Source organism: Chiloscyllium plagiosum, unplaced genomic scaffold (assembly GCF_037043375.1).
Source record: "Chiloscyllium plagiosum isolate Xiang-an unplaced genomic scaffold, Cpla_swu_hap1 HiC_scaffold_23, whole genome shotgun sequence".
Lineage (NCBI taxonomy): Eukaryota > Metazoa > Chordata > Chondrichthyes > Orectolobiformes > Hemiscylliidae > Chiloscyllium > Chiloscyllium plagiosum.
Window position 1 is genome coordinate 18,753,319 of NW_028270161.1, and position 20,068 is coordinate 18,773,386.

General features: G+C 37.1%; 1 protein-coding gene across 7 annotated transcripts in view; it reads right to left on the minus strand.

Moving 5' to 3' along the window:
• The window catches only part of LOC122561808 (S-adenosylhomocysteine hydrolase-like protein 2), a 99,849-nt gene that overhangs the window by 57,024 nt on the left and 22,757 nt on the right, over nucleotides 1–20,068 (minus strand). For 2 of the 7 annotated variants that reach the window (XM_087999428.1, XM_087999426.1), the window contains exons 2-3: nucleotides 3,694–3,805; nucleotides 1,813–1,842 (exon numbers count right to left, since the gene is read on the minus strand). In XM_087999428.1, the coding sequence (XP_087855554.1) occupies nucleotides 1,813–1,842; nucleotides 3,694–3,805 (142 nt within the window). The remainder of the gene's footprint in view (nucleotides 1–1,812; nucleotides 1,843–3,693; nucleotides 3,806–20,068) is intronic. The other 5 variants (XM_087999432.1, XM_087999430.1, XM_087999431.1 and 2 more) reach the window with 3 other exon arrangements.

The following is a 20,068-nucleotide window of genomic DNA, read 5'->3' on the forward strand; positions in this document are numbered from 1 at the left end:
TGAGATTATATCGTCATCCAAACTAATTATGTAATTGGTCAAAGGAGGGATTACTGCATATTATAAAAGCATTATTGATAGAACAATGTTGTCATCCTTCAACAAAATAAAGAGTATATTTCAGATTGCCTCAGCAATAACTCTATAGACCAGAAATGTAGGTAAAGTAAAAATAAATTAGCTGCTTTGAGCAGAGATATTATTTTGAAACAATGTATTATAACTAAACCCAAGGACTTTTCAATTACTTCCAATGGCTTTGTATCTGGGCAAGTAGTAGACCTGATCTCTGCAGCTAGCAATTTAATAGTCACAATGGATTTTAGTCTTGCAAAGTACTGCTTGAAGTATTTATTGCTTTCTTACAACATATTAAAAAAAATGGCCTGTCTACTCCAGATAATCACACTTAAGTATTAAGTTTCATCTTCCTTGAGTGAGCAAATTTAGCACTCCACATTCTACATAATGAAACTGCTTATCTGCATTTGTCAAAGGGTTTTCTTGTAAAACAAAAACAAGCAGCAGTCAGGAATGGATCAAAGTGGGACTCATTGAAAAAAAAATTTTAAATGACAAAATGAGATAGAAATTGGGAGAATTAAAATAAAAAGTTGACCACTTTGCCTTCTTCGGAACAAGATAATCAGTTAAGGTAAGGACTGTTGAATACGCTACAATCAGCTATTGGACATTAACTAATCCAGAAGCAAAGGTATCAGATCAATTTGATTTATTATGAGAGAAGGGAACTCAGGAAATATGGTATATTTTGGGTAAGTGTTTATCATCAAAATCAGTATCAGCTGATTGCTTTAGGATCTACTCCAAAGACATAAACACTCTTCCAAATGACTCCAAGATCTTCCATGTAATGAGCGGGCAATAGTCTAAATGGTCCGAATGATGGAATGCAATTTTTTCCTGTCAAATAGAGGACTCCATTTAAAAGTACCTAACATTCATAGTATTTAGCATTGAATTTCATTCCCTCTCCCATCGACAAGGTTAATAAAAGGTCCATTTTATCAGAGCATTGAGATACTGTATATAAACTAAAACCAAAGATCTTGACCCCAGATCTGTGACAAGTTAACTGATCTCAGTCAGGGAATGGAAGAAGCCCTACAATTAAGCAAGGAGCAGTTGGAATTTTAGGGGAGATGAGGAGATCAAAGAATTCTCAAAATTCAGTAGCTCCCACTGCAAGAATGTGTCAACGACTGTGAGGCTTCTCTCTTCCCCAAAACAAACAGCTTGCCAACAAGTACTTCCTCAAGTTCACACATGGCAAACAGTAAGGCGATATACCAGAAGGCTACTGGTGCTCACTGAACTATAGACTAAAATGCTTTAACAACTTCAGGAAAACTAAAGGAGAAATAACCCAAAAATATGGATTTGGAACTTTCTTTTTAAGATATTTAGTTGACAAACAACTGATGCTCTCATAGGTTTGGTGCAAGTTTGTCATATTAATGCAATTAGGCAGTATTTAAAAAAATAGGGTCATGCTCCCAACAGTCAAAAGGTGTCATATGGACATGGATGCGTTTAGCCCTCGTCATCAATAATTTGCAGTTCTATTCACAACATCTTCTTGTTCCCAAAAAGGAACACAAAATCAAATTCAATGTACTGTAAATGGGTACAATTGATTAAGTTTGTCTACCCAGCTGCAAAATGGATTCCTCTGTCTGTTCTTTTTGAGATGAGATGCAATTGCCGCAGGTGGGACAAGTGATCGCCTTCTCATACCTGTCTCTATGAACAGCTTCATTTTTTTCCAAACTATTTCTACCATCTGCTTACCATTATTTTGATTAGACATACCCATCAGTTCTGGAGAGAAGAAAAAAAAAAAGCTGGTTAGTGGCTAGTTCCATAGCTACATACAGAATGATGGCAAGTTGCAGGCAGATTTGAAGCAAACAGCAAGCGATGACTTGGAGGTTAATGCAGTTCAGTGCAAAGCTGCAATCAGAGTCCAGTAATAATTTGAGAGATAAATCCTTAATAATTCAAGAATAAAAGGTGTCAATTTTATAAGTAGGGGATAATTACACCTAGAATTTTCTAATAATGGTGCAGCATTAATATAAAGCATTGATCTCTTCAGATTAATTCTTTGTGCAGGCAAAACACAGGTTTGAACATTTTTGACATTCTTGTGTTTCCAAAGGAATGTTTCATTTAGAAGATAAAATGATAAAAGCCAAAGTTGTAGTAATGAGAAATAAAAAATTCAGAACAAATACTGGACGTGGTTTACTTCAACCTGAACGCAGACTGCACAGTCACACTGCAATGTGCAGCAGTCCATAATCTGGAGTTGTCCTGAATAAGTAGCTGAAGTACTTAGAAGTAGAAGGAACACTTTGCTAGGCTTATGAACATTTGTATAGCAAGGGGCTTCAAAAACAGAAAATAGGAAATTAATGCCTAGCCATGGACCGTGGCCAAAGGTTGTCCTAAATTTGGTTTATCATCAAATTTTATTTAAAATATGGAGACAGAAGTACTTAGAGTGACCAGAACATTCTTTGGATAGGATTGGAAGAGATGGAACATGCTTATCTGTAAAATCAAATAAGCAACCATCGATCCACGACAAGGAGGGTGAAGATAGATTCAACATGTTGATTTTTGACTTTTTGTTCTCTCCATTTGTTTCCGCAGGTTGTATACTTAGAGACCTCCTTGGAATCTAATTCAAACTATGCTGGATAGTATAACGTAGCATTTTCATGATGACTTTAGAAAATAATTATACCAAATGAAAGTTAGTGAGCAGAGGAAGCTGTGAATATCCAGTGCTTTTCTGTTCATATTTCTGCTCTATTTTTGGGAAGGTGTGAAACTGAACAATTTTCAACACACTTTTGCAGGACAGTAGATTTATTATTGAATGAACAGACAACCTATTATGAGGTTTCCAACAATGTTAGCCCGAAAGACTTGCCTAATATTTTCCTACTCTCCACCCTTCTGTAAGGAGATTCTTGGCCTCCGTCCAGCATCTTTTCCCACATCCCAAGCAAAATAACTGAAAGCATAAAAGTCGAATGGGATGAGGCAACCGAATCTGCACATGATTGTGCATGGATAGCCACTATCCTGTGCCTCTAACACACTTTGATCATCTGAAACTCATATGATTCAATTTTGAACTAAACTCTCAACATATATTCTGGGATTTTTTTTGTTTTACTAACCAGAGGTTAGATCAAACAATTTGCAAGTTTTGGCATTGCTGTCACTAAAGATCTACTTAATCAATGTAAGCAAAAATTAAACATTTTAGAAAATACAACTATTCAAAATCCAAAGTATATGGAATCACATCCTAACTAATTTATGTATATATTTGTGGGTTTTAATACAAGGAAGTGAATTGTACCTCACTTAGTTGCAGCAGCTGCATCAATACATTGCTGTATTGCTAGAACAAAATATTGGAAAATTCCACACAGGATGGTGGTTACTATCCAAGGGGAAAAATAGGTAAGCAATTAGGGTAACTTCTATGAGATTTAGAAAACTAAAACTGGGGATCTGTTGAGAAGCTAGATGGTGATGCTGATCTATATAAAAAAAATAAGGCTATTGGGTGTAATGAGTTTCTCTCGTCTTAGACATTCTTGTGTTTTCATGTACAAACAGAACATCTCACTGAAATCTAGAAGCACCTACCTGAGCTGTAGCTGTCCGTGGAGGATTGGGAGATCGATCGAGAAAGTGAACGACGACCAATTTTTGTTGGACGTTTGTTGAACTCTTGCTTCTGGTCAGCAAACTGGATCTGCTATTCACAAGAAAAATGGAAATGTTATTTGTTATCATTGAGGTCAAAAATCTGAGACCAGCATGCTTAGAACGTCTATTATGATCCCAGCTGATGTTACAACTGGACAAGTCAAATTCCAGAATGTGGCTTGAACGATCATACTTTATTTTCGTTGATGTGGTGATCAATCGCTGAAACACAGTTACACAAGACAATAGAGTTTCTTTAACAGAACTGTAGCTTATTACACGAGAGAGGAAGGTACAAAGTGCAAGTCTAGAAACATCTGTGGAAAAAGGACTCACATTTCCAGTCAAGAAAAGTCATACACAACTCAAAAATGTTAACTCTATTTCTCTTTGTGAGTATTTTCAGAGCTTACTTTTTGTTTATACCTTCTTTCAATCCCAAGCATTGGGTTGCACACATGTTCATACTTCTCTCTATCAATTCTCTCTCTCTTGCTCTCTACCTCCTCCCCAAAAATAGAATTCCTCAAATGGAAAGGAGATTCTACCTTCGGTGTCAAGCAATGACACAATCACTTATATTATGCCAACACTGCACTAAAACTTGGAGACTTATGTCAGACCAGTGACAAATTAATATAGTAACACTTCAGGCCAAGTAGACCAGTTATTTGGCATTCCAAAGTAATTGCATTTAACATGGGGAACCCTTTTGCTAGTGTATGAAGTATCATGAAGCAGTGCAGTATAATTTTATAACATATGCTTAGCATTATGCTCCCTCATGTGACATGTTGATTTTGAAAGCTTTTTACAACCCACTTCCAACCAAGACAGTAACGTATACGTTTACTACTGGAACACAGACATTGAAACAGGTGGATAAAATCTACATTACCATCCTACAGCTTAAATAGCTTGCAATTTTTGTGACTTCAGTTTGAAATGAAAAGTTAGAATGCTTTGGAATATACTGTATATCAGGAAAATCCTGAACATTAAAACTTAAAGTATTAAAATCAAAACATAAATTTTCTGACCAAAGTATTTTCCCAGGACTGTTAGAACTAACTTAAGAATAAAAGTAAATTTAAACGAGATGCTTTATGTTCACAACAATACACCAAAACTAAAACTCAATATCCACAGAAGTCCAAAATGATAACTAAAATGATTTGAGGACTAAAACAGAATTGTCGTAAACCACAAGAAGTTAGAAAGCTCAGCAAAGAAATTTTGCCACACCCAGAAAAACAGGATAAGTATTGTTTTACTCCTGAACTGCACATCACAACAAGGGCACGTTAAGATCCAAAAAAAACATTAAAATAATTCCTCAGTTCACCCAGGCAATTTCAGTCAACCCAACAGAGTTTCACCCTCCATACCTGCTTAGAAATAGGGTTAGAACAGATCACAATGTTTTTTCTTTGTTGATTAAAGCTTTGCTGTTGGATATTTCTGGGTGTAACTGACATTTAATTAGTACCATACATACACTTGTGCTCCTGTCCTGTCCAATCCTCACTCCGCCTCAACTGCACTTTTTAAATTTGCCAATGTTGTTTCTGGGGACTTAGATTAGAATTTTGTTTTAGAAAGTGAATTCCCAGACCAATTAACAATGCTTATCTGCAAAGAATTAATGAGGCAATTGTTTAGCTGTTAGATGGTTTTGCGTCTAAACAACTAATGACATTGTTCCATCAGTGTCCATGAAATCTTAATTGCAGAGCAACTTGAATGATGATCAGCAGCACTGCCATAACTTGAAATCAAGCAGTTTTCGAAGTTCTAATCAGATTTGTTTGAAAACTAGCAGATATTATCAAATATATCAACAAATAATTAGTTTTGGGAACAATAAGAAAGAAATCTCTGCACACCAAATATTTTCCTCCCAAATACAAAATTAACTTATTTTAATTAATAGCCTTAGGGACCAGAAACAATGGGACTTCTATAGGATTCACTGCAAGAGAATAATCCTCATTGTACAGACACCTTTAAACAATGTTGGAACAAAATTCAAGCAAGTAGGAATTGAAAGTTAATAAATGTTAGGGCTTAAACCAGCATCAAGTTATTTAACAAGATCAGTTCCCTCCTCCACTATACTGCAAAAGAGACAGAGGAGAGGCCAAAGTTCTTTAAGAAAATATCCAGGTCTATGAAGGGAACATGATTGCCTGAGGGACAGTGAAACTGTAATACTGAGACTACAGCCTGGCTACAGGTCTGAAGGAAAACACATTACCATTTTCTATCAACAGAGGTCATCATTGTATTCCAGAACTGAAACTTCCCATGTGAATTTATTAACAGAAAATCTAAAGGGGTAAAGTGTAGATGCAGCAAGAAACACTCAAATAAAACAGTCTTTTGAGTATAAAGCCAAATCATTTGTTGCAAAAATGCAGTATTAACAGGCACCATCCTAAAACTGTGAATATGATTCTAGGTCTGGTGGCATTCGGAAACTGTGATCAAACCAGCCATTACTGATAGCGAAACTCTTTTCTATCAGGCTGGGAATCAGAATTTGATACGTCAAAAAATATGATTGGCAAAGATTTGTCCTCAAAATATAATGTCTGTCTTCATACCTAATCAAGGAATTTAATGCATGGGAAAACCTCCAATAATAGATTAGACTCTTACCAGCTAAAACATGCCCAAACCAAAACTTGAATTCCAATTATCCCAAGAAAACAGCACAACCTTTGTCACCTGGAAAGGAACCTATAATCACAGAGGATTTCTCAAAATGTTTGGCGAGGTCACAGGGAATGCAATTTAAGAAAACCCATCGTCAATATTCTTATTCTGAAAATGCAGATTCTTACAAGGGTATACCAATGCAATTATTAACAGTTGCCTTTCCCCTATTCTACCTGAACACAGCTAGTACAATTAGACAGCTCAAAGGCACAGGATATCTCAGCTGAATCTGGCTTCCCCCAACCTGAACCGTTGGGAAAGCCGAGTCATAAATAATATCCTTTTTTTCCAGAATATCAGTGACCTGGAGGTCAATTATAGCTTCCTAATTGCTGAAACAGCTTATATCAGCAAACTCACCATAGACCAAAAAATAAACGTGATTCGACTTGGTGTAGACTGTAATACTGCACAATGCCACCTGTACTGCCTGTGGAAGAAACCAAAACAAAATGTACATTTCCATTGACTCACCTTTCTCCTTCCATAAATATCACACCTGCTTTCAGATCCTTGTGACCCAAGATGAAGAATAGCCAGAGAATGTTGTAAAGTGTGATATTTTACAAAAACATTAACCAATCTGGCCAAGAAAGATTGCAGCTCACTTTTCGTGTTTGGGATAAGAGCAGTTATTCAGCTTTTGGGTTAATCAGTTTTGCTACTGTTAAGGTCAACTTTTTCTTTTCCCCCAAGAGCTTAAACATTTACTTGTGATTACTATCTAGCAAACCCTGCCAAAAGTGTGCATGATTAGTGCAGGATCAAATTCCGTTATGATGTCTGCAGTATTTCAATAATCCAACATTGTCAATGGACTCAAATTATACAGGAATGGTGAGAATATTCACAATCAATGGCTCTAAATAACACAAGGAATCAAAGATGGGAGAAAAATTTAAAATATTGAACAAAGACACTCCCATACAGGCACAGGAACTGCACTCTAATTGCCTGTGTTTAGTATATCTTTAAACACTTTCTACTTTGCTTGCCACTGCTATCTCAAACCTTATCTTATTCCCAGTTATCCATCCTTTTAACTTCTTACTACCAGTCAGCTCTCCTGACTGGCTCCCGCTTGCCAAATGTGCTGACCCCTCTACTACAGCACTCCTTCCGCACATTCAGATCAGTCTCCTTGCCCAAGTCCACACACTCAGTGTGTGGGAGTAAATGATAACCAGAGACACCTGGAGGAATACTGATCAATCGTTACTCTTACATTAGTGCACTTTAGTCTTTCTGTTTAGTATATAGTTTGCACAATTATCATGAACAGTTTGATTATTTTTGTAAGATACAAGATACTAAGTAATCTATCTAGAGGAGTAACACCCACAGAAATAAAATTCAACGTGAATACAGATGGCAATATGGTTGCTTAATCTAAAAGAGAACCCTGTGAAAGGTGGGTGCCTGGGTGTATATATAGAGCTGACAAAATTAAGAGAAATCTCCATTTCCCATTGAACAAGTAATAGACTCCACCTTCAGAAATTAAATGTGCCATGAGAATATCTGCAAGTGGACCATTCAGTCCCTCAAGGCTACATCACCGCTCAGTACAATCCTGACTGATCTTCAGTCTCAACTCCATTTTCCCATGATGCCCCAAAAGATCAAACTTGTGTTCATCTCAGCCTTGGATATGTCCAATAGTGGAGCACCAATAGCTTTTTGAGTAAGAATTTCAAAGATTCAAAGTCCTGTGATTGAAGAAATTTCTCCTTATCTCAGTCTTAAATGATCAACCCCTTAGCCTGAGGTCATGTCCATTTTCTAGATCCCCTACCTGGTGATAAACCTCAGTATGTACCCTGTTAAGCCTTTCAAAATCTTGTATAGTTCACCGAGATAATATCAGAGTCTTCTAAACTCCAAAAAATATAGTCCAATTAACTCAGGTACTCATCACAGGGCCATCCTCCATCCTTAGAACCAATCTAGCAAATCTTCTCTCTACTGCTTTCTAAGGCAAGTACACCCTCCAGTGCACTGCCTTCCACATGTGATCTCACCAAAGCCCCACAAGGTGTAGTAGGACTTGCTTATTCTTATATAATTCTTACAATCTTCTTGTGATAAAGGCAACACGTTATTTGCCTTTTAAATTGCTTGCTGCATACTGCATGCCAACTTTGCGTTTTTGTAGCTGTTTGGTACTGCAGGATGCTGAAAAAAAAAGACTTACTGTCAAAGGGATACGTGCATGTAGCTTCTGGCAAGCATAACTGAGTCCGTCTGATAATCTTAAGTTGATTCTTACTAAGACCAAGAGAGATCCCTTGTTGACCATGTGATAGAAAGAATATTAGAGCCTCAACCATCACTATAATAGTAACAATAGTAGTAAGTAACTCAGACTCTAAGTGAATTTTAGCACTGCCACAAAAACCTTTACAAATTCGCTATAATATTTTTGGCTAGCTAATCCTCACTGGCGCCCCCCCCTTCAACTTTGTGGTCACTTTTTCCTGGTTCTCATTCTTACTTACTTTGCAACATTAAAAGCCTCTTCTTTTAATCCAAAGCTATCTTTAACTAAGGTAAACCAAAAATGGATCTTTCCAGCTGAGTTTGTGTTTTGTAATGGAATGTATTTTTGTTGGAACATTTTGAACTGTTTCCTTAAATGTTTATCACTGTTTATTTACTGCTATAGCTTATAATTTATTTACCCAAACTTGGCCAACTCTCCCTTATATCTACATAACTGACTAACTTAAAAGATACTTGCTTGAGACAGGAGTACATAAGTGTTAAGATTAATGTGGAATTTAATGGTTCACAGCTTCCCACAGTAGTATCTGCAAGAGGGCTTTGAAGGGGGAAAGAGATAAGTTGGCAGGTGTAGGTGGGGCAATGATTCCCACTGATGAAAGAAAAATCATGCTTTAGAAACATGTCGAGCCTTCGGGGGGTATTACTTGTAGCATGAAGGAGAATCAGTGAATGCAGTGTATTTGATTTTCAGAAAGCTTTGACATGATCCTATCCAGGAGATTTGTACACAAAATTAGATCTCTCAGAATTGGATATAAAATACCGGTATGAAACGAGATTGGTTAACACAGAACGCTCAGGCATCAGAATAAACAGGTTATTTTGAAGAATCTTGATTGTGACTCAGTGGGGACCAGTGCTTGAACCACAGCTGCTCACAACTTAGAGAAATTATTTGGGTTTGGGGACCAATCACGATATTCTCAAATTTGTCAATGACATAAAACTATGTGGGAATAAGGAATAAACAATGAGGAAGATGCAAGTAGTCATCACACAGACTTGGACAAATTAAGCAAATGTGAAGCACATGACAGATGTAATGTAATTAGGGTGAAATTATCCACTTTGACAGAAAACAAAAGACAGAATTATTCCTTAGAAGGACAAAGACAGCAGATTCATGGGAACACCTCCACCACCTTCAAATTCCCATCCAAGCCACTCACCATCCATATCATATCATGGCTCATTGATTGTTACTTGCTCAAAATCCTGAATTCCCTCTCCAAAAGCATCATGGGTCAAGAAGTCAATTGCAGCAGTTCAAGAAGTCAACTCACCACTACCTTCGAGGGCAACTAGGGACAAGCAATAAATGCTGCCAATGACACCCATGTCACATGAACAAGTTAAAGAAAACTTCTAGGAACAGCCTTTCAGCCAAAACAGTCTGACAAAATGAGACAGTGGGTGGGTTGAACCATAAGATAGAATTGTGTATGATCATCATAAATTTGGAAATTTACCCCATACCTTAGGATAAATGGCAGCAAATGGCAAAAGGGGGGTGCCAAAATCAAGAAAATCTTTCTTACACCAAAGAATGGATAGCTTAGCACCAAGTACAGATTATCAGGCCTCTTCAAATCTGCAAAATGGTTGGCTTTCTCACACTAAAATGCAAGAGGCAGTGCACTTGTGTAGCAGAAATGCTTGCATGCTTTTTAATGTCTCAAAAATGTACTATTGCAAATAAGAAAATTCATTAACAATACATAAACCAAACAGATAGGTGTCTCACTTCAGAAATACATTTTCTTCTTCTGAATGATGTTCGGTTTATGTCATTCCAATGAGAGCAGAAGGTGCAATGCATTACAATTTTGTTCTTAATCCTTTTTATCATTTCAATCACTGACAGAAATACCTCACGCAATAATGTATTCATAAATTTAAATATTTAGTAATATTCTTCAATTAATCATATCTCTCACCCTCAGTGGTGACAAGACCGTAAATCTTCAACCAAAGTCTCCTGTTGCATAATTTTAAATGCTCTTCTAGACACTACTGCTAGAATTTTTTATAGCACTATGAAAAGCACCAGACATTTCACCGACCTCACAGAAGTAACACCGCAAAATTTGGTTTCTAACAATGTACTGGCCCTCTAAAAACAGGTTTTCATATTACTGAATAAAATCTTTATGCTATGAGACATTACAGCACTCATGCTCCAATGCGGGACTTCAAAAGATGCTTTGACTGATTCCCAATCCTCCATCTCTCAGGTTTAGCTAAGGTACAGAATTAACACCTTCAAAATGGTGAAAACTCAATCTTGCAAGGGTTAAGAAAAATTAAACACCTCTCGTCATGATATGTCAGGCCATTTAAAGCTTGATTTTAAGATTCCACTAAAGTTTATGTCTGCCTCTACAACTATTGCAGAGAGTTCTAAGGTTGGTGCTTAGAAACACAACAAGTTTGAGCAAGTAACAAAGAATCCTATTCATGATAGGAAAAAGCCAAGCACTAACTATTGATTAACAATTGCCAGTTTGCAACAAATAAAATCTGTCCATAGCTTACTGAGTTGGGATCAACCAACTTTAATAAAATTCCATTCACTCCATATATCAGAACTTTTAAAATTTAATTGTAGAAATCAGATGGCAAAATAAAAATATTCCAAAAGCTGTTGCATTTAAGCTTCCTTCACGATAACCACAAAAAGTTAATAATGAAAGTATTAAGTACTGATATTTTAAAGCTGTAACTTCCAGCAGGCATCCTCTCCTGTCCCAAACAATAGCGGCAGAAAAGGTTAAACCTCACATGTATACACCTACATTTTAGGTAGATATGTCAATTCACAGAAAACAGACTCAGTAACAAACAGACATAGTGAAATCTCAGTTTTGCCTTGCCCATATATACAGCCCTATAGAGCTTAGCAGAATATCACCTATGTCAATGTTACCCTGTAGTCACAATTAGACATAACCAAGGAAACCCAGGGTGATTCTACTTTGAGGAAAACAGTTTCACCTGCATTTTAATAAATGCAATAGAAGCAGCTCAAAATTCGCACAATTGAATCTACCATTAACTTCAGAAAGATGACAGGTTGGTAAATCAATAACATTGTGGGGGGACATTGGACCTGGAAGTCTTAGTCACAATCTACATACAAATAGTAGTTGTGGGTCCAAATGATGGTATGTCAATACAAAGTGATTCTGGGTTCCAGATGCCCAGGTTCAGTATAACAGAGCACATGAACATCTTGACAAGCAAGATAACACCACCACGCATTCAAACTAGGAGTTCCAAAAGTACACGGCATAAATCCAACCAAAGATTAAATTACTCACTCAATCACACTGAAATCATAGGACAGGAGTACAAGTGCCTCTGGTGAAAAATCTGGGCTACAGGCCAACATGTGCTTGACAAGCTCAAACACAAACTAGATAAACAGAGTGGTGTTGAGACATGATTCAATGCCTGATCCTCAAGATCATTTTCATGAATCTCGACACCAGGAAGCAGGATGATTAAAATTTGTTTCATCTCGAGTGCTTTGATTTGACAGAAGTTAAATTGTGCCTCCTCTGAACATTTGCTTCCACTCCACAATATGAAACCTTACTTTACCGAAGTTATGCCTGATAATAAAGTAACAGGGGAACAAACCATAATGGTCAGCAGCTGGAAACTTCCTCAACAAGATCCAGTCTGAAGATTGGGGCATGGATTGAAGATAAACTTTCTCATGCTGCGAAATTAACAAATAATTCTAGTACTATGGAAAGATTCCAAAGAAAAGTAGAGACAAACAAGTTGTGACTGATTAGCAAACGCAACCGCTGGTCCAGAAGACAACCAGACCTTAAAAATTGTGGCTAATCCATACTTCAGCTCTACTGTGAAAGAGCAGGAAAAGACAACATTTCAATTTATGTTGAGACGCATCTACACACAGCAAATTACAAGATTAAATAGGGTGGGGTTTGCTAATTACCATCAATGTAGCAGATTCCTGTGATGCAAGAGATTACTTCAGAGTATGTACTGAAGGGGAGAGAATGTCTGGCCAAATATTGGCTAATTTCAGGATGGGAGGATCATCACCGCACAGAAGACCACCATTTGGCCCATCATGCCAACACCAGCGCTTCAACAAGCATCATTATCTACAGCCAATTTTATGTCTTTTCTGTCTTTGGGAGCTTCATGGTTATATAAAGAATCATCCAGTTTTTGGCCTTAATAAGTTATATTTTCAATCATGTATCTATCTTTTGACAATTTTATTTCAAAGGAAGTTGAGACTGATTGCATAATAGTTCTAAGTCAAAAATACAAGAGCACCCATTTTACTACTCAACGAGTTGACTGATCTGATCATTAAAACACAAAATCTGGTTAATAACAGAATGCCATCAATATGGCCAGAAACTAGCCCATATGAAGGAATTTTAACTACACAAACTTATCCAGACCCTACACATTTAAGTAATCCAGGTCTCCTGCCAAATGGTTATTAATCAAGGAAAATCTGTTTAAAGCTCAGAATTTAAGAAATCAGTAAGAAACCTGAGGTAGACAACAAACTGATATCACAGCATCCTTTATAAAACTTACTGCTAAGTAAACTATTATTTTCTGAGGTATGCCAAATATTTTCTTTGCTATTCAAGTTAGCATTTACAAAGTTACATTTCTAGTTTTTATTTAACCAGATCTAGGAAAAGGCATACTTTCTACATTTGTCACCTCCTTTAACTTTTATGTCTGCCTGCTGCTCAGTATAAAATAAAAAGATACAAGGATTTACATTAAAATATTTTTCTCCCCTTTAAGAAAACAGATCCATTCTCCACTCATTCTTCTATCACAAATTTTCCCAAGAGATGGCAGTATTTGACCTACGCCTTTGCCCATTTGTATCAATACTATTGCGTTAAAACCTTACAGTTAAAAAGATAGCCAGCGTCATCTTCTCTTCCTTTGATAAAAAAAAAACTACACTAATTTTCTGGCTTTATAAATGGACATTGAATATAAAAGTCAATAAGTTATGGTAAAAATATACATTTCTTTGAACCAGCCTGAGTAGCGTATGCAATTCTGCATACCACACCTGAGGAAGGACATGAAAGCTTTGATAGGGATACAGAAAAGATTTACAGGAATGGTTCCAGGACACAGGGATTACTATCATGTGGATAACTGGAGAAGTTTGGGTTATCTTCCTTGCAACAGAAAATAATATCAGGAGATTTGATTGTACAATTTTGGAGGAAACGGTTTCCCATGACTGAAGGGTTGATAACTAGATTAAGATGAACACCAGAAGACCTGAGGTGACATGAGGAAAACTTTTTTTTATACAACACTTGGTTAAAATTTGGAATGCACAGCATGACAAGAAATGGCTTTTAATTGTAGCCTTCAAATGAAATTGGGTGAATACTTGAAGAAAAACATTACAGTATTTGGGGGAAAGAGCAGGCAAATAGGATTAAACGATTGTTCTTTGAACAAATCAGCACAAATTTAATGTGCTGAATAGCCTCCTTCTACGCCACACTATTGCACAATTCTCTGTTACAGTTGGATTGGAAGAACAGGCAAAAAGTCATGTCAGGGGAGCACATTTGGGCATGAGTTTGCCATTGGATTTTGCACTTTAATATTGTATATACATAAAAATATTCACATCAGAACATTATAGCCAAGATAAGGACTTCATCTCAGAAGTACTTAGCCATTTCGGCACATCAAAGTCTCATGAAATAGCTAGCTATACAACTTGCCAAAAAACATTATCCTAAAAACATTCTAGGTTATCTCTAGATTTTATTTAAGTAGTAAATCCCCTATTTGAAACCTACTCTAAAAAGAAATAAGTAATCACAACAGATATGGAAAGAAGAGTACCGAATTTCCTCTAACCCATGTTATTTATTCCAGACTAGCACTAAATAATTCAAGGTAATAAAAAAATTAAAACTGAAATAATATTTTAATGTAATTAGTTCATCTCTTCTGGGTGGAATAAAGGAAAAGTGATATAATTTTGACCTAAAATAAACTATTTAAAACAGCTTTGATGATACAATTTATGTCCACCCCAATGGTCTTGGCTGAAAATCTCTGCTCAATGGAGTACTCCCCACGCATTGATGGGCCAAAGAAGGAGCGAATCTTCCTCATCCTTCCTACTACAGACAATTCTGAGATGAATGGTTAAGCTTCAACGATATCAAGATACTGGAAAAGAATATATTTCCAAACAGGTATGCCACCTTAATACAACAGCAACAGCTTGAGGCACAAACTGAACACTTGTTTAAAAAAAGTGCAGAAGCTCTAAAAAGTACAATTAAAGAAATACATCTGTAGACTGTTTTTACCATCTGTTCACTGAAACACGCATCAGTAATAATGATGGGTTGTTAAAAAGCAGCACTGAATGTGATTCACCGTTCCAATGAACAGTTCATCCTGTAAATGTTTAATCTCCAAAGACACCATGAAGTCACACACTTTTGAAAAGGTCTTTAACATCAAACTGACACTAAATTTCATGATTTAGGATGCATGGATCAAAGTGCATCACTGAGTTCCAGCTCAAAATTCTAAACAAACCAATATTTTTTCCATTGTACAGCTAACAGGTTTGGAAGCAATATTGTAGGTTCACATAATTGGAATATGCATTTAAATAAAGAAATTTTACTGTCACAACAATTTTTTTCAAATATTTCACCATCACTTCAGCCAAACTGCATTACAGTTAGTGGCAGGGAATAAAAAAAAAAGAGGGGAATGTTCAACACAAATACTAATGTATTTCCTAATGCAACAAAGCAGATTCAAGTTTAGTGATTGTCTTCTATTTCAGCTAGCTTTAATCTCTGAAAGCTCTTTTCAGAAAATTAAGTGTGGGAAAGGCCATCATCCAAGACAGTACATGCAACTCTGGCTGAGTTTTTGCAGAATTCACAACTTTGCAGGATATGGGTTCTCTTAAAATGTTCACATTTGTACACCTTGACAATCAGTACACGTCTATTTGATTTAACACAGTCTAAGAATTGCCAATTACATCATTCTGTTCAAAGGTAGCTGACTTCAGCCAGTAGAGTTATTGATCTCAGTATCCAATGGATTAAGGATGTGATGATTGTCAAGCAGGGAAATCAAGTAGACTTCCTATCACTGGTCACTATATTTACTGTACGCACACACAGATAGCAGGTCAGAATACATCAGACTAATTCATCGGCCTTCAAAAATTTCATTAACATTCATTACCAAGGATGGGCACAAGGACCAGGTTCGGGAGAGAGCAGGTGTCAATGAAACCACATTCTACTAAAAGGAATTAAACTTGCAGAGAAATGCAGAGGAGACAAAAATAGGCAAAAAAACAATTTTTGGCAGAATTTTAAAAAGTTATCATGAATGTGCCTCTACTTCGGCTAGCATTTATTATTCACTTCTGTTGCCCTAATAGTGATAGGTAGGCCATCTTGAATCAGTTCATTTTTATGTACAAAGATATTCGCACAATGCATTGTTAATCTTTGTAGTGGTTTGATATAACTGCTACCTCAGAAAAGCAGTTAAATGTTAACAATACTTGTGTGGAACTCTAATCGCATTCAGGCTGCAGCAGGTTCAGGCACCTGGTTTCCTTCTAAAGAATACAAATCAACCAGCTTAGTCTTTATACAATCTAACAGCTTCATGATCACATGTTTAGATACAAAGCTTATTTTAAAAACTTCTGTGATTTTCTAAACTGCATTGAAATACTCAAACTGAAAGTGGTAGGACTTGAATTCTCATTCACTGAATTTTTAATTCTAGCCTCTGAATTACTAATCCAGGGATATAATCACTGTATGAGTTTATATTTCTTTCACAATTAAAACAAGCATCAAGCCTGGATGCAATAAGGAAATTCACGTCAACTGTTATTCACCCTGACAGGTTTTGCTTTGAAATACCAACTCAAAGCTGCATGGTTGGAGAAGTTGGATAATGCCAGAGTTTAGGCTTTCCTCCAGGCATATTTTTCATGACAACACCCACAAACCAAACTGAATGTCTTGAGAATTATAATCTGTCTTTATTCCAAGATTGATAATAGCAAAAACTATTGTTTGCCAATCTAGCCATAAATTGAAGTAAATTAACTGATCTGTGAATACATTATGCTTGAAGCTAGCAGGATAATATCTGTACACAAATCTAAACATTAATGCTATATGTCTTGATTTATCTGAATTATAAAAAAATACAATATTGCACAATACTCAAAAATAATTCCACTGGTCTATCTTAACAGATATTGATTTACCAATATTGATAAGATCATCAATATTAAAAGAGTCTTTGATTATGCTTCTGGATCAATATTGCCCATTATCCTTTGACGACAGTCACACTGCAGATTTTACTCTTCCATCACCAGTAGTTCCCACCATCTACACAAGTCAACAGCAACAAGAGTCAGTAGAAACAGCTGCAGCCACGATTTAATTTTGATTTTTCCTACCTGCCTGTTGCCCTGTAAGACATGCTTACATTTCTGACCAGGCCTCTCTGCATCAATAACTCTCCCCCTTAGTTCTGTCCTTAATACACTTACAAACAGTTGTTCCACTGTTCTTTCCTTTAATTTATTCATGGGAAACAGACATCATTGACTAGGTCAGCATTTTATTGTCCATTCCTAACTGCCACGCAGAAAGTGGTAGTAAGAATCTCGTGAGACCTGCAGTTGTCCCTGGGGTATAGGGATCGTCACAGTGCTGTTAGGTGGGATTTCCAGGATTCTGACCCAGTGATAGTGAAATAACAGCTATATTTGTGCTTGGTATGAATTCAATACTGGAGAGCTTTCCCCTTTCCCATCAACAGCTTCTATCAACTCCAATTTTGCTAGGGGTCCTTGATGTTGCAGCTATACAGGACATAGTTGAAAAAACTTTTAGAATACTGCATTCCAACTCTGGTCTCCCCCCAAAAGGAAGGATATTGTGAAACTTGAACGGGTTCAGGAAAGATTTACAGGGATGTTGCCAGGAATGGAGGGTTTGAGCTACACAGCAAGGCTGAATAGGCTGGGGCTTTTCTCCCTGGAGCGTTGGAGGCTGAAGTTACATTATACAAGTTTATAAAATCATGAGGCGCATGGATAGAACGATTGGCAACGTCTTCTTCCCAAAGTAGAGAAATTCAAAACTGGAGGGCATAGGTTAAAGGTGAGAGGAGAAAGATTTAAAAGGGACCTAAGGGGCAACTGAAGATGACTGGGCCTAGGAGACCATCCTAAGGAATTTCTCTAGCAAAGTACTGGAACTAAGATGATTGGTCTCCAAAATCTTCAACCATTTTTGCTTTGTGCTAGCATGACAATAACTGTGTATGGAATATGCTGCCAGAGAACATGGTGGAAGCTGGTACAATTACAACATTTAAAAAGGTATCTGGATGGGTTTATAGGTATATGGGCCAAATACTGGCAAATGGGACTAGATCAGTTTAGGATATCTGGTTGGCAGGGACAAATTGGACGAAAGGGTCTGTTTCCATCTGTACAGCTCTATGACTATATGTCAAACTGGACCAAATATGCCCTTGATACCAAGGACAGTCACTCCCACTCTGGAGTTCAGCTCTTTTGGCTACATTTGAACTAAGGTTGTAATAACATTAGGACTGAATTGCCTTGGCCCAGAGCCCAAATTAAGTGTCAGTGAGCAGATTATTCCTTTTCTGGGTGCCACCTGACAGTGCTGTCAACAATCACTTCCATCACTTTGCTGATGACAGAGTAGACTGATGAAGGTTTTATTGGCCAGGTTGGATTTGTCATTTTTTTTTGTGGGAAGATCATGGGCAATTTGCCACATTGCTGGGTAGATGCCAATGCTGTAACTATATTGGAACAAGCTTTCTAGTCTCTCCATGATGTTCACCTTCTGTAATTAAATATTATTTTCTTTCTTAATGTTATTTTTCAAACATGTAGAAAGTATCACTGGGAGCCTGCTGTTTCTAAAACCTCTTCTCTTAAAAAGAAATTTGCTGAATTCTGATCAGTGGGTAGTCCATCAAATAATGATCTGCAGTCCCAGTCACAAGTATTCCCAAGACCTTTGTAGCCCTATTAATCTTTAGTAACTTGCTGTTATCAGCAGATGTTCAGATTGCACACACATTTACTTCTGCTTACACCTGCTACTGGAACCTTTAATTATTTATCTTCAAATGCTTACACCTAGACTAATTGTAAGTGCCTTTGCGTGAGCCATCTTTGTGAATTACTGCAATTTGTGTGAAGGCAATGCAGAGGATTGTTAGGCAATCAATTGCAGGATGTTAACTCAATAATGAAGAAAAGTGACATTTCCCAGGAGGAAAACTGAGGTACTGGTCCCAACAACCTGTTGTTCTTGATTTTTTTTAGGTGTAAAGTTTGTTCCTTTTGAAGATACTATTAAAGAAACCAGTGCATCTCAAAATGGTATATACGGTATTGCGATCGCCAATGGTGATGGTGTTGGGTAGGGGAGGGTGGTATAGATTTCAGGTGCAGGGTGTGGCAATTGAGAGATGGTTTGCCCTAAATGGTATTGAACGTCTTGACTGTTACGTTACTTCTCGCAAGTGAGGTGTATACCATCATGCTCTTATGTCTTTGTGGAGAGGTTCTGGGGAGTCAGCAGGCAAGTCATTTGCAACAAGATATACAATATCATACCTGTCCTTACAGCTACAATAATATCTATGTGGCTAGCCCTAGGGGACAGACAGAAATCGGAGACTCACTGACTCAAGCTGTACAGCCCCACCCTAATCCAAGCACAATAGGCCCGGTAAAAATCCGCGCGTCAACTGTTGGGCTCTGAATGCACCCTCCTACCTGGCCCTGGTTAGTCAAGCTATGATTCTAAACAATCTTAAAACCCAGAAATGTGTGGTGGAAGAATTCAACAATGACCTTGGAACGGACTATCAAGGGAAATGTTTAGCCTCACCGTTGATGGAGATGGTCATTTGCATGTCACTCAAGTTGAAAGTAAAATTTGGACAACATAATAGCCTGAGCCTGAATGTTAACCGGATCCAGCTGCATATAGATATGGATTGTTTCAGGAGCTGATAAGTCACAATTAGTAAGAAAACCATCTGCAAGCATTCCTGATCTTAACACAGAGGGAAAAGTTGATGAAGCAGCTGAAGATGATTGGGCCTAGAACACCATCCTGAGGAACTCCTCTAGGAAAGTACTGGAGCTAAGATGGTTGGCCCCCAAAATCTTCAATCATCTTTG